This window comes from Drosophila suzukii (assembly GCF_043229965.1).
Source record: "Drosophila suzukii chromosome 2 unlocalized genomic scaffold, CBGP_Dsuzu_IsoJpt1.0 scf_2c, whole genome shotgun sequence".
Classification (NCBI taxonomy): Eukaryota; Metazoa; Arthropoda; class Insecta; order Diptera; family Drosophilidae; genus Drosophila; species Drosophila suzukii.
In genome coordinates this window covers 13117108-13133324 of record NW_027255896.1, presented here as the reverse complement: position 1 = coordinate 13133324, position 16217 = coordinate 13117108, and the positions used below count along the sequence as shown (strand labels likewise).

Sequence of the window (16217 nt, the reverse complement as noted above, 5' to 3'; positions counted from 1 at the left end):
TGCCATGATTTTAAATCGGTTTGTATTCATGAGCGTGTCTATTGCAGCTAGGCTAGCATTACCACAAGTTATTTTGCGTCGAGAATTTAGGGGACTGTCGTTAAACACGCAGTCGATACGGTTGCGATTGCTGTTGTTGTTACAGTTGACGTTGCTAAAGTGATTACGGTGCTAGTTACTGGTGATGAGCATAGGTCATTGCATACCTGCAGATACATCGATGGTAGCGAGGAGGAGCAAGAACACTAGCTCTATCGCTCGCTACGTTTAAGAATTCAGTCAAGTTGGGGGTAATTGCCCGCGCTTGACCAGAGCTTGCATTATTTTCGGTTGCTTTAAAAGAGAAGTACGCGTTATTTCTTTGTACTGAGAGCGGTCTCTCGTCTTGCTCACGTTGACGTTGTGTGCGAACGTCGTTTACACTCATTGTAATCGAGGTTAAGCTAGTTTGAGTTTTAGTGTAAAGTTTTATATTAATTAATTGAACAATCAATATTAACATTCTCTATTTCATCGCAGAAAGCGACTTTTCGCGTTATAGTAGATTTATTAAACCAGTCACTGCACTTTTATGATTTTATTGAACACTTTTTCCTGGAGCACTACAAATATACGTCTCCATGCGACAACGGTTCATGAGTTGGAAAATCGGAAAATTGGTGGGAAAATAATCATAGCTTCGGTGTTTTTTGACATATTATCTTATACTATTGGGAATATAAATTTTGTATTTTTATGAGTTTCGAATTAACATACAGGGGTGGTCAAAAGTAATTTCACAAAAAAAAAGTTAAATATACTCATAATTTGAACTTACTTCTTGTAAACTTTGACATCAATGGAAAGGTAATTTAAATGCCGTTTGAATGATAAAATACTTTTCTTAACCCATTCAGTTCTTATTGAAAAGGACGAATTTGTGTATCTACTTTTTAAACTTTTTTCCTCGACTTGAAAACTTAAATGCAGATTCCAGTGTGCCATGTCCACTCTGATGCCCACAAACATACCAAAACTGTTGCTGTATTGCCCACAAACTTCAAAAAATCGTTAATATGGACGCTGATATCTCGGAAACTATCACAGATAGAGAATTGGGATTTCAGATTTAGATTCCGTAACCCTGTACGCAGCGCAAGTTTGTCACGCGAATATGCCACGCCTACTCTTCTAACGCCCACAAGCCCCCCTGTGGCACCCACAATTTTCATGCTGAAAAAAAATGTTAACTGTAATGTATTAGTGTCGTCAATACCTATTGTATGTACGTACGTACGTTCTCTACATTGAAAGATTTACATGGAGAAGCAACGACGAATCATGAGTCGAGTTTGACTAACGAGACTCATACTGATAAATGCAGAAGAAAACGTAATTCGGCAATTCTCGGGTGTTGCGTGGCCAGAACAACGGCCACGATCGACCTACTGGTAACCATACTCCGGTAGCTGGCAAAATGCAGGAGCAGGCCGTTGACTCCCAAGATAGCAGGTATCAAGAAACAGTAATCATAGATGGGAACACCTAGTTAATCCGATCCATACCGGCAGCCAAGTAAAAGCTCTAGTCTGGTATAAAAGACCTAAGACAATAAGAGAAAGGGAGAGAATCCATTTCGGTGTCTTGCTGAAGCAAGCCGGTAGCTCCGAGGGAATCAGACTTTCCCTGGGGTAGTCGGTCCACAGAGTCTTCTGCCACCAGGACCAGCCACCATATCCAACAGTCCTTAAGGAGGACACAAATCGTAGCTCAAAAGAATCTTATGTGGAGAGGATCAACAATAAGAACGACATCTGACTTACTCAGTTTGTAGCCGCAGTACCCGTGATCCCCATGTTCCTGAAAATTGTTCAGCTGTAGGAGCGATCCGTTCTAAAGAATAGTGACCAATAACATACTTCGGAGAAAGTAGTGATGCAATATAAATGTGTTAATAGAGCCAATCAAAGGTAAAGTGAACCTATGCGTAACCAAAGACCAAAATCTTTAAGTACTACAATTGGAGAACAAGTGAAAGTCAAAAAACATTGGAAGCATTCAAAATGAGTTAAATATACATTTAAACCAACCGATTCGATAGACAAAGTGCGAATCATGATGAACAATTAGAAAAGGCGAGTCTCTCCACCAGCCGTTAAAGAAGTCGCATGCCTCTGGCATAGTGTATCTATATATTTTGGTTTAAGTGAATTGGTATACTTAAGAACAGCCGTATTTTGGTGCACGTATATACGTTAATATATACACATCCAATACAATATTTACCAAAGCCCAGGATCCAGAGCGTCTAGATCTCATCGCCCAGGATTTAAAGAGAGGGTAAGTTTGTCGGAAAACGGTTCCTTTCTTATAAACATACATAAATAAATATTCGTGCAGTATCCTACAGTTTTATAGACTACTATAAACTTTTTCAGTATCAGAGTATCAGCCTTGTATGTACAATTGCAAGAGCTTTCTGAGCGACGTCTGTAGTCGTGAATAGTCGGCATTTTGCTGATGTGTGCACCTTCACAGGTGGTTAATTCGATACTCTCCGCTAACAAAATAATTGTCAATTAAATTAATTCCATATGCATTAGCCGATATATGTTACCTAATAAATTTATGATGTGAAAATGAATTCGAAACCATGGTGTGCAAGAACTCTAACAAGGCGGGTGTGCTGACGAGTGGAGTAGGTCAAGAACAATGACATAACTTTCGATATGGACAGGAGAGAGGCTTACCAAGATCCCACGACCGAAATACAACGTAGCTTATGCCGGCAAATGGTGTCTGAACATGGGACGCCTCTTCCTCGGCCCAAGTCCCTGTCAGGACTCGGGCACTAATATGCCTACGTAACATGTACCAAGCGTAGTGAAAATAGAATAGAGACTATTGTAAGCTAGCAGTGACGCCACGAATTTTCACAAGTTAAAACCCTTTTAGGTCTAGTTAGGACCCTTTTAAGTATTTATAACACCTTTCTCGCATACGGTTCTTAGACTATATCAATTTTTTTACCAACAACTTTGGCAGGTGGGTGCGCCTTCAAATGGCTTTTTTTTAGGTAAATAATGTACGTTTTGGTGTTACAGGTGCCAGGTCTTGCCAAAAAAGGATATATGCTGAAGGTTGGTTATTTCCTTGAAAAAAAAGAATAGCAATATTTATTTTCAAGATGAGATCAATTTGTGGGTTCCGTGCTGGGGGTAGCTCATTGGGCTGCACCAACAATAATTTCCTTATAACGCGGCTTGCAGTCCAAATGAATTTACTTCCTTAAAAAATCCCGAAATTAATTAATTACAAAAATTCCCTTAACTCGTAAAAAATACTGAATAAAAACACTAAAATAATGAATCGATTTGAGTGTGCGGTCTAATTTTCCGCTGCACGGGTAGCTGAAGCGGAATTTGGTCATTGAAGCGATCTGTGTGATTAAAGTATAACTTGTAATGGTGGTCTTAAATGTTGAGTTATAGCGGGTATCCATCCATAATTTGAAAGCCTGCGGGACCAGACTTAAGGCTAGCAATATGCCACGCCTACTCTAACTCCCACAAACCCCCCAAACATGTGGCGCCCCCAATTTTCATGTTAGAAACAAAATTCTAACTGAAATGTATTAGTCTCGTCAATACCTTCTAGGACCACTTTAACGGCCACAAACCGCCCAACACAGTGCCCACAAAAAGCCCACAAAAAAATTTTAGAAACAAATTTTTAAAAAAGTTTCCCGCGCCCACTCTAACGCCAATAACGCAATCTGTCTGCCGCCCACATAACCATATATTGAGATTGCGGGTAGGTTGCGCATTGCAATCTCGCTTTGCTGCTTGCATATTTCCATCTCCCTTTGGCCCCTTTAACTGAGTAACGGGTATCTGATAGTCGAGTACCTTCACTATAGCGTTCGTTCTCCCTTGCTTTAGTTAAATTTTTGAAAAAGCTTTTGATATTAGTTTACTGTTGACCAGCGACGCGTGCATTTCGCTCGATTTATGTCAGTAAAATCAAATAAAAATACCCGTCCTTTGATGTAGCATACTGAGGATGTATTCGGTGTTCGGACGCACATATATTTGTGAAAGTGGTTTTTCTACATTAAAATAATTAAAACCAATCATTGAAGCCGTTTAACCTACAATCATCTGGAAGCTTTATTAAAAATATCTACTACTAAAATAAATAAATATTTATGCTTTTTTGGACCAACTGTATAAATTGTACGTAAAAAAAAAATTATTTTAAGAATTAAAATAGTTTTTTTTTCAGTGTTCAGTGTGTTGGTAAGGGCATTGCCGTAAGGCAATTTTGGGCACCCTTGGATTAAGCTTTCGATTCAGGAAACAAAAAATTAAGAAAGAGAATGCGAGTGTGCGCGAGAGTGGAAGCGTAATGCAGTTAATGCGCATGCAAACAAGGCATAAAGTAAGCAATAGAAATCACAAAAACAAAAAACAGAACAGAAAATTTAAATTGTAAATGGATTTATTAAGATTGTGAAAAGAAATAAAATAAATTCACTCGCGAAGCGAAGGAGCATAAGCATAAGCATAATAAATTTTGGTACCGGGTAATTCAAGTTTTAATTTGAACCGTCTTAGGCAAATAAAAAAAACACAACCGTTCACGTTGCAAGTCACAGATATCAAATGATATAAACTTTGCATGTCAGAGTTCGTATAATGATATTCGAGAAGAACCGTCCGACTTTTTGTCTGCGTCTTTTCACTGCCCATTATGTTGACTATCGCCTAGGTTCCTTTCAATATGCCACTGCACAATATTTCGCCATTTTGACTAGGCTTTGCCCACTGTTAGCAAGAATGGCTGAAACAATGGCTTTAGACAACAACGAACGCAATGAGAACAAAATATTAGATACCCGTTACTCAGTTAACCAATTCAACTCATTAACTTATGGGCCCATTTAATAAACTTTTGACAAAAAACAAGGAAGAACGCTATAGTCGAGTACCTCGTCTATAAGATACCCGTTACTCAAAGGGAAATGGAGATATGCAAGCAGCAAAGCGAAATTAAAATGCGCCACCTACCGGCGGTAGACATATTTAAGCGTTATGGGCGTTAGAGTGGGCGTGGCAAATTTATTTTTGGATCAATCGATAGGTATTGACGACACCAATACATTTCAGTTAAAATTTGTTATCTAGCATGCAAATTGTGGGCGTCACAGGTTTTCGCGGTTTGTGGGCGTTTAAGTGGGCGTGGCAAACTTTTTTTAAAATCAATTGATAGGTATTGACGACACCAATACATTTCAGTTAAAATTTTTTATCTAGCATGCAAATTGTTGGCGTCACAGGTTTTCGCGGTTTGTGGGCGTTTAAGTGGGCGTGGCAAACTTTTTTTTAAGTCAATTGATAGGTATTGATGAGAACAATACATTTCAGTTAAAATTTTCTATCTAGCATCAAAACTGTAGGAGTTACAGTTTTGGGCGGTTTGTGGGCGTTATAGTGGGCGTGGCAGTCTACTGAAACAAACTTGCGCTGCGTAAGAAGCTCAGGAATCTGTACGCCAAATCTCAACAGCCTAGCTCTCATAGTTTCCGAGATCTCAGCGTTCATCCGGACAGACAGACGGACAGACGGACAGACGGTCAGACGGACAGACGGACAGACGGAGAGACGGTCAGACGGACAGACGGACATGGCTAGATCGACTCGGCTAGTGACCTGATCAAGAATATATATACTTTATGGGGTCGGAAACGCTTCCTTCTGCCTGTTACATACTTTCCGACGAATCTAGTATACCCTTTTACTCTACGAGTAACGGGTATAAAAACCAAAAAAATTTATTTCAAAAAAAAAATTTTCAAATCTTTTGCGATTTGTGGGCGTTAGAGTGGGCGTGGCTCTCGGCTTAAGCAATCAGGGGTTATTAGTCGCTAGTAGAATCTGAGTTTAGAATTTTTACTCTCTAGCTTCAAAAATATGAGCGGTAACTTAGAGTTATGGTAGTTTGTGGGCGTAGCACTCGACTGAAGCTAACATGGGGTTCATAGTACAATCTATATGAAACATTGTAACTCCCCAACTATACAAATTTGGTCGCGTTTGGATAGGTAGATGGATTCTAAAAATCAAAACAAAATCTCATTTATACTTTTACAAAATCTATAAAAGTGTGGGTGCTAGACAGACCTAAGCGTTGTGCGCGATTGTGTGCGTTAGAGTGCGCGTGGCACATTCAGATAACCAACTTGCGCTAAATACGAAGCTTCGGAGCATACACCTGAAGTACCAACTAACCACCTTTTTATAGCTTTCGTGAAGACTGCGATCACACGGATAGACGGACAGGCGATAATGGCTCAATCGACTCGGCTAATGATCTTGATCAATAATATATATAGTATTATTTATGGGATCGGAAACGCTTTCCTCTACGTGTTACTTTCATAATCACGAATACTCTATGAGTATTGGTTATAAAAGCAGGAAACCGATGCAAAAGCAGCGCCCAGCGGTAGCTGTTAAACGTGGGGGTTGAAAGGTTTAGGTATACAATTAATTATCTTATATTTATCGCAAATTAAAACTTACCTGCGGTGTAATTTCACCAAAGAGAACGATGGCCAATGTGGAAAATATAACAGCAAACAGTCCAGAAGTTAAACCATCCAGCAGAATGGTAAAGGTTGAGTTAACCAACACATTACCCAACAGAATACTGCACAATAAATAATTACCTTGATCTCGAACAGGTGCGATTTTTGACGCATATTTTTTTTCTCTTTCCGTGCCAGTGTTCCGCAGTATCTACAACTTAACGATTTAATAAGGTCTTTAATTGAATTAATTTGTATCACCTTTAATTCTGTGCGGTCCATTGACATTAAGCCCAAGTTAAGCCCAGAGAACAAGGCCGAGAAGCATAAGCAAGTTACAATTATAATAATGGCCAGCCACACAGGTAGTAATGGTTCATGTGTTTTTATTTTTAAACAGTCGGAATTTCCTTGATGCTCCAAAGGTGTCGTGGTTGCAGCTTTGCTTATCTAAAAATATAAAATATAGTTGACCGTAAGGCGTTTAAGAAGATTTAGTATTTGGTCCTGAACGTACGAGGCAAACAAAAGAAAAATTTAATGTTTGGTAATATGTGTAATGTCTACTGGTATCGCTGACGAATTTCGCGAAAAAATTATCCTCAATGAACTGCGAGATCTTAAGTTGCTTAGAATTTTCAAAAAACCGGAACCTTGTAGACTGCATGCTACGAAGTGACAAATCACAGCTGGACTGCGGGCAGAGAATTCTATTTATAGCCGCAGAATTGAAAATGTGGTGCGAAAGTCTAATAGAAACTCACAGATCGAAAGGCATTATAATTGTCTTCAAATTTGTACAAGAGTGATTCTTTGTAAAACGTATGGAGATTTTCTTTATGGTCTCAAAACGATTTCATATTTTTATCACGATAAAATGCCATTTATAAACGATTTATAAAAAAAATAAATCAATTTGACAGAAGCAAAGATATGGCGATGACTTCTTTTTTTGTTATGTTTATGTATAACTTAAAATTTCATGGAGTAAAAAAAAAAAGAAAAAAACAAGGAAGAACGCTATAGTCGAGTACCTCGACTATCATATACCCGTTACTCAGATAACAAACTTTAAAATAAGTTAGCCGCGCACTTTGTTCTCTCTCCCTTGCTCTCATTTCTCGGCTCTGCTTTTGTTTCAGCCAGCGCCAAGAATGAGAAAGCAACACATAAAATAGACAAAAAACATTTATATTTAGTGTATTCTTGCTAAACATACACAATTTTAAGGCACATTCTGTATTTAAAAATATTTGGTTGAATAGCTTTGTTTGAAAGAATTCTATTTGCCGCGGATATTAGATTGCAATTTTTTACGTGCACACACATGCATAAATACATATGTATATATGTATGTCGTTTTCTGGCTCTAGTGTCAAGGCTTGTCCTAACTACTTTGGTTTGAGAGCATTGGACTGAAAACGGAAAAGTTTTTTTGGGACAATCTATAGGTATTTATTAAGCTAATTCATATTCTTTGAAAGAGATAAATAAAGATGTACAGATCTTTAAAGGTTTTTGCCCGTCAATGGGACAAATGGATAAAGGGTTCATTATTCAATAGAATAAGTTAGCCGCGTACTTTGCTCTCTCTGAGCGCCGGCAGCGCTTTTTTCTTTGCCGCTAAGTTCGGCCGGCAACTATTTACATACACACATACACGCGTAAAAACATTTCGCATTGTCTGGCTCTGACGTCATAGCTTTTTTCTTTGGAGGTTTGTGGGCGTTAGAGTGGGCGTAGCAAAATCGATAGGTATTGACAAGACTAATACATTTCAGTTAAAATTTTCTATCTAGCAGCAAAGCTGTAGGAGTTACAGTTTTGGGCGGTTTGTGGGCGTTAGAGTGGGCGTGGCAGTCTACTGAAACAAACTTGCGCTGCGTAAGAAGTTCAGGAATCTGCACGCCAAATCTCAATAGCCTAGCTCTCATAGTTTCCGAGATCTCAGCGTTCATCCGGACAGACGGACGGACAGACGGACATGGCTGAGCGACTCGGCTAGTGATCCTGATCAAGAATATATATACTTTATGGGGTCGGAAACGCTTCCTTCTGCCTGTTACATACTTTCCGACGAATCTAGTATACCCTTTTACTCTACGAGTAACGGGTATAATTATTATTCTTAATCAATGTCATCCCGTTCAAAGTAATCTTCTCCGGACAAAATAAACTTGTGCCAACGGTTTTTTCCAATCCTCGAAACATGGCAAATAGGTCCTTCCCAACATAGCCATCAGCGCCTTCTTCAATTCAGCTTGTATCGCACGCAAACGACGCATAAAGATCAGTTAATATTCCTTATAAACAGTTTGGCCGGGTGGAAGGAATTCATAGATCCACCACACCACGAAAATCGAAATTTGAACCAATTTGACGAGATCTTTTCGGTCTGATCTCGCCTTTAGGACGATAGTCGTTTTATTGGCCTCGCCTTTAGGACGATAGTCGCTTTATTGGTCAGTTGTTTCAAGGTCGTAAGCATAAATCCAAGTCTCATCTCCCGTAATCATGCATTTGAGCTTGTCCTGATAGTCAGAAAGCATTGCTTCACACACATCAACGCGACGACTTTTTTGCAAGAAACTGAGCGCTTTTGGTCGAAAACTTTAAAAATGCACATCGTTTGGTAAACACAAGCGTAAATATAGCCCGAAATGTTAGGCCCGCAAAGTTTAAATTAAAAATGCACCTTACTTTTTGACCACCGTAGTTCTTTGTTCTTAAATATTCTTTTATAGCTTACGAGTATTGGGGCACCTGGGCACCCTATGCTTTTATTATACCCGTTACTCGTAGAGTAAAAGGGTATACTAGATTCGTTATAAAGTATATGTCAGGGGCTGAGACATTTGCTGGTCTCCTTCTTGCATTTTTGTTGCAGATGCGTAGTGAGTCGCGGTCAACGTCTTCTCCGTTTAGATCTCAAAAGCAAAGTGAAGTCGGCTTCCTTCTGCCGGCTTCCTTCTGCCGGCTTCTTCTGACACACGTCAAAGAGTATTGCCTCGCCCAATTGCAAATTCCTTTCTTTTCTCTCTCTCTCTCAATTGCAATTCCTTTTTGGTCCTTCTCTCTCTCTCAGAGTCCTTGACCTTGACCATGACCGCGCCACACTCGGCTGAGACGACACTCTCTCTCGTTCTCAATCCACGCTCTCAGCAATTGTGCAAATAAAAGGAACCACAAATAACCTAGTGACTAGTTTATTTTATTCTTTATTCTTTCTCTTTTGTAATACTCTACAGATTCTTTTACATTTTCTTTCTTCTTATACATCTCTGACACGGCCATCTCTCAACATCATTCTTAGCTTAACAAATAGTCTACACACACAACTTTATAAATTGCGTCATCAAATGTCGGTTTCGCAGGCTATCTCGCTTTTTCACATCATACTGTGAGTCAAATCAAGCTTGACACACCAGTCAACCGCGCCACACACCATGACAGAACACTCCTGGTTCCACACTTGTGTCTTCGGCTTAACCTGGTTCAACTTTCTCTCAGTAGCTCGTACTCTTCTGCGCAAACCCGACCATTTGGCTATCCTTGTTATCAAACCACAGTTACAGGCTCTTGCCGCCCCACGCGACGCTTTGCACCTTTAGTGCCACGATCTGCTCAGATCCAAACTGCATCACACAATATCATCCATACTAGGCATGACTATTGTTAATCAAATCTAGCCCCTGGGTTTGATGTCTCACGACGAGTGTCTTTTTCACCGCTATCACTTTCCTCAATAGTCTCATCAGAGATTTGCTCGTCCGGCAGCCTTCTCAAACTCTCGTGCGAATACTTGTAGGTTCGCTTGCTAGTTAAGATTTTAACAGGTATCGATCACCTTCCAACAACTCGGCAACCACAAAAGGTCGTTTGAACTTAGGATCCAATTTGGTCTGATGCCGCTCTTCACTTCTAAGCAAGACATGATCCCCAACCTTGTGTTTTACAATCTTGGCTTTCTTCTTATCAACTCGATTCTTTTCATATTTCGCATTTATTTCAATATTTTCTTTGGCCTGAGCCCTCGCTTGCTTACAATCTATTTTAGTTTCTTCATTTATTGGCAATAAGCCCATTGGCCTGGCCTCTCTTCCAATCAATATTTCTAATGGGCTATACTTTGTTACCCTGTTTGTCGTACAATTCATGGCTAACTGTACTTCACTGAGTGCATCCTGCCAGGAACGTTCACCTATCTCTACCGCTGTCAACATACTCTTCATCGTGCTCATGACTCTTTCAACGTGTCCATTGGCCCTACTTGCTCCTGTTGCTATCAAATGTAACTCTATTTTATGCATTGAACAGAACTTACGAAATTTTCCACAAGAGAAACTCCTGCCTTGATCTGCTATGATACGGTTAGGTACCCCAAAAAGTGATGTTGTTGATTTTACAGCCTTAATACAGTTTTCTGCATCTAAATGCAAAGTATGATATAGGTGAACAAGGTGCGTCTATTTGTACTATGACATATTCCTTGGTATCATTTTTACCACTCAGCTTACACACGAATCACGCTGCTGATCAGCTACAAGCCAGTTGTCTGTCACCTCTGTCAGGTCGATGCGGGCTTCGGGTCCTCTATTTGTTGCCTCACATTCAGTGACAATCGGATTTCTGGATAAAAAGTCAACGTGAGCCATGCGATTTCCCTTGCGTTACTCTACAGTGAAATCAAATGATTGCAAATATGCCCACCAACGGTGAACTCTCGTCGTTAGTTCTACTTTAGCACGACTTGCTTTCAATGAATTACAATCTGTGAATATTACAAACTTTCGACCGTGAAGGTAATGTCGGAAACTTTTTACAGCGTTGTATACTGCCAGGGTTTCTAATTCGTATGAATGATACCTCGATTCTGGGGGCGATGTACACTTGCTAAAGTATTCAGTTTTCAGAAAAGAGCATTTTTTTTATATTAAATGAAAATCCTGCTTCCGATAGAGCCTTTAGCACAACTGTCAATCTTTCAAATGCTTCCTCTTTTGACCTTGCTACTATCACTACATCATCAATGTAAACAATTGCATAGGAGTACGCCAGGTCACCCAGTGCTCGCGCTATAGCTCGCTGAAAAATTGAAGAGGCATTCTTCAGCCCAAATGGCATAGACAGAAACTCGTACTGGCCCTCAGGGGTTACAAAATCAGTTCGCTCTATAGATCCTACATCTATTGGAATCGGATAAAACCCACTAGCCATATCTAAACAAGAGAAGTATTTACCCCCACGCAATCTGTTAACTTGATCTGATATTAGAGGCAAAGGATATTTGTCAGCCACTGTATTTGCATTTAGCTCTCTATAATCTATGCACAAACAATCACTGCCATCTTTCTTCTTAACTAACAAAATTGGACTCGCGAATGGAGAATTACTTGGACGTATTACATAAGCCGCCAACATTTCTTTGATTTTATCTCTAACTAATTCCTTTTCATCTACGCCAAGTCGATATGGACGTCTCTGCACAGTCTTTTTGGCATCTAATAAACGAATTTCTAATTCTCCAGTCGTGACACGTCTGCTCGGTATTCCAACAATAAAATGCTCAGTGTATTGGTCAACAATGTTCTTCAATTTAGACTTATCATTATCACTTAAATCATAGTTTTCTTCAAATAGCTTATCATAATTTGTAATAGTTTCATCATGTATTGAATTAATTTGTTTACTTTTAAAAATATTAAATTTATCAACATCCATCGTTATGCCAAAGCCAAGTGCCAAGATTTCACGACCAATCATTATGTCATGTTTCAAATGCTCGCCCATAACTACATTAAACATGATTTCCAAATTAAATTGACAAAATTGTATGGTGGACAGTATTTGTAAATTACAGTGTACAACATTTGTTCCAATTCCTTTTAGAATGACTAAATTATTAAATATTTTTTCGGCCAGTTTGACTGCTAACTTTTCCTTTATTAAGGAGCACTCGGCACCCGAGTCGAAAAAGAATGGAAAGGCCTCACCAAATTGATATAAAATTCCTTTCGGCTCCAACACTGCACAGACATCTACTCGCTTCTCGTTCCTACTGCTACTCGATGCTGCTGTTCCCTTCATACATGCGGATGCAATATGACTGACGATTCCACATTTAAAGCAAGTCACTCCAGTCCTGTCTCGACCCGCCAGTGGTCTTCCAAACGATTGATTTGGTTTTGATTGTTCTGCCTTCCTTTTACGCCATTCCAGCATTTTGTGTCCAGAAATTCCACAGTAATGCGACTTCATTGGTGTGTGTGCCTTGAATCTCTTCCTGTCGGGGCCTATCGAAAGATCTGAAGCCAGATGCTCACTTCGCTTGCTGTATGCGTACGCCTTCAACTGCTGCTGCAGTTCATTTCTGTTCGTTATATTGGTGGTGAACAGTAAGCGCTGCAGTCTAGTGTCGATTTGTGACGTGTGTGCCAGCACGAAAGAAACATGTATTCCCTCGATGTCCATCGACTTCCATTTTGTCAAAAGTGACGTCACTAATCGGCTACCGTACGCTGACAAACACTCGCCCGTTTTCGGCCGTCCGTTGAGAATGTTCAACAAGGTGGCGGCCGGCGTCTTAGAATCGTCGTAGCGCTGAACAAACAACTCTTGGAATTGTGGCCAGGTAATACCAGCATAGCTGATCTGTGCAAGCCATTGGGAAGCGCTCCCTTCTAGTGCTCCACTCAGCGACATCACCAGCGCACTGCCCTCCAGAGGGTGCTCCGTGAGAATCATGTCGGCTGTTTTGCACCACGCGCTGGCATCAGCTTCAGCCGCGTCTGGATTAAACTTTGGCAGTCTCAATGATTTTCCAGTTGTTGTTGTTGAAGCAGGCTGCTGCATTGTTTTTAGTATTTCGATGAATCGTAGATTTTGTGCTTCCAACAGAGATCGCCACGCCTATCACGCTGGGCCTGAGCCGATCCCACTTCTGATGTCAGGGGCTGAGACATTTGCTGGTCTCCTTCTTGCATTTTTGTTGCAGATGCGCAGTGAGTCGCGGTCAACGTCTTCTCCGTTTAGATCTCAAATGCAAAGTGAAGTCGGCTTCCTTCTGCCGGCTTCTTCTGACACACGTCAAAGGGTATTGCCTCACCCAATTGCAAATTCCTTTCTTTTCTCTCTCTCAATTGCAATTCCTTTTTGGTCCTTCTCTCTCTCTCAGAGTCCTTGACCTTGACCATGACCGCGCCACACTCGGCTGAGACGACACTCTCTCTCGTTCTCAATCCACGCTCTCAGCAATTGTGCAAATAAAAGGAACCACAAATAACCTAGTGACTAGTTTATTTTATTCTTTATTCTTTCTCTTTTTTAATGCTCTACAGTTTCTTTTACATTTTCTTTCTTCTTATACATCTCCGACATATGTATATTCTTGATCAGGATCACTAGCCGAGTCGATCTAGCCGTATACGTCTATCCGTATGAACGCTGAGATCTCGGAAACTATAAGAGCTACAATACAGGGATTAGGCATGCAGTTTCCTGCGCACAAGCCGCCCAAAACTGTGGCTCCTACAGTATTGATGCTAGAATAAAAATTTTAACTGAAATGTATTGTTCTCATCAATACCTATCGATTGACCCAAAAAAAATTCCACGCCCACTTAAACGCCCACAAACTTCAAAAAATCGTTAATATGAACGCGGATATCTCGAAAACTATCAAAGATAGAGAATGGGGTTCTCAGATCTAGATTCCGTAGCCTTATACGCAGCGCAAGTTTGTTACGCGAATATGCCACGCCCACTCTAACGTCCACAAACCGCTCAAGCCTGTGGCGCCCACAATTTTCATGCAAGATAAAAAATTTTTACTGAAATATATTAGGTCTCGTCAATACCTATCGATTGACCCAGAAAGTTTGCCACGCACAGTCTAACGCCCATAACGCTTAAACCTGTCTACCGCCCACATAACCGTATGCTGAAACCCTTGGTTTCAGCTAATTCTGATTCAATATTTTAAACCGTTTTTTCTAGAACGTTCTAAAATAGTGACAGTGTGAAATTGATTTGATTGAATCAGAAATTGATAACAGATTTTTATACCCGTTACTCGTAGAGTAAAAGGGTATACTAGATTCGTCGGAAACTATGTAACAGGCAGAAGGAAGCGTTTCCGACCCCATAAAGTATATATATTCTTGATCAGGATCACTAGCCGAGTCGATCTAGCCATGTCCGTCTGTCCGGATGAACGCTGAGATCTCGGAAACTATGAGGGCTAGGCTATTGAGATTTGGCGTAAAGATTCCTGAGCTTCTTACGCAGCGCAAGTTTGTTTCAGTAGACTGCCACGCCCACTTTAACGCCCACAAACCGCCCGAAACTGTAACTCCTACAGTTTTTATGCTAAAATTTTAACTGAAATGTATTGTTCTCATCAATAACTATCGATTGACCTAAAAAAAAGTTTGCCACGCCCACTTAAACGCCCACAAACCGCGAAAACCTGTGACGCCCACAATTTTCATGCTAGATAAAAAATTTTAACTGAAATGTATTGGTGTCGTCAATACCTATCGATTGATCCAAAAATAAATTTGCCACGCCCACTCTAACGCCCATAACGCTTAAATCTGTCTACCGCCGGTAGGTGGCGCATTTTAATCTCGCTTTGCTGCTTGCATATCTCCATTTTCCTTTGAGTAACGGGTATCTGATAGTCGAGGTACTCGACTATAGCGTTCTTCCTTGTTAAATTTAGTTTTCAACTTTTTCGCTCGGGACAGGTCGCTCAGGACAGTTTTTCTTACCGTTTTGGTAGATGGTTTTTTGGCCTCAGACAAAAATTGCTCGTTGTCATTCTCCTTTTTATACAGTTCAACATGTAATTGTCGCAAATTGTCACAACAAAAGACAGGAATACAAAGTCCCAAAAATATACTTTATGAAGATATTAATAGGATTTGATACAAAAATTAATCAAATTATATCACTTAGTAACTTTCAAACGATAATTTTTATGATAAAAAGTGTTTTATATAAAAAGTTTAGGAATCTCAAGGGATAAAAAACTATTATCTATTACTTTAAATATATTGTATTTATAAAATTTAAGTAAAGGCAGCGTGATATGCACATTGAATTACCTTTTTCAAGAGGCGTAAAAGAACAGTTTTATATCTCGAGCTTCTTAATACAACAAATACCATAAAAAAAATACAGCACTGCTTAGCTTAAAATAAGTAGTGTCATTCGAGTTTTACGCCTACTATATCGGCCACAAATAGCAATATACTGTTTCTGTAATATAAGTGGAATTTCAATTGCACGATATGCTAAGCTAAAAAGAGTATATGAACTTCGAACTGCCAAAGTTAGCTTCATTCTTGTTTTATTTAAAATCAATAAATCAGAGTTTTACTTCGATATATTTTGGAAAAATTTACATCTTTAAGGTCTGTAAGTCAGCTGTACAGATCGTAAAAGCGCGAAGAATCATTGTATTCTACCTTTCTTACTTTCAGAAGCTCATGGATAAAAATGGATGAGATTGATTTGGGCTTCCTGCGCACCGCAAGTTTGAGCAGGGCGCCACGCCCACTCGAACACCCAAAAGACCATAACACTAAGCCCGTCTAGCGCCCACATTTTTAAATATTTTGTTAGGATGTAAATGAGATTTTGTTCT

The 16217-nt window shown here is 39.8% G+C and overlaps 1 protein-coding gene across 2 annotated transcripts in view; it reads right to left on the bottom strand.

Moving 5' to 3' along the window:
* The window catches only part of uex (metal transporter uex), a 202432-nt gene that overhangs the window by 101210 nt on the left and 85005 nt on the right, over nucleotides 1-16217 (bottom strand). For both annotated transcript variants that reach the window (XM_065868714.2, XM_017087218.4), the window contains exons 3-4: nucleotides 6830-7018; nucleotides 6564-6779 (exon numbers count right to left, since the gene is read on the bottom strand). In XM_065868714.2, the coding sequence (XP_065724786.2) occupies nucleotides 6564-6779; nucleotides 6830-7018 (405 nt within the window). The remainder of the gene's footprint in view (nucleotides 1-6563; nucleotides 6780-6829; nucleotides 7019-16217) is intronic.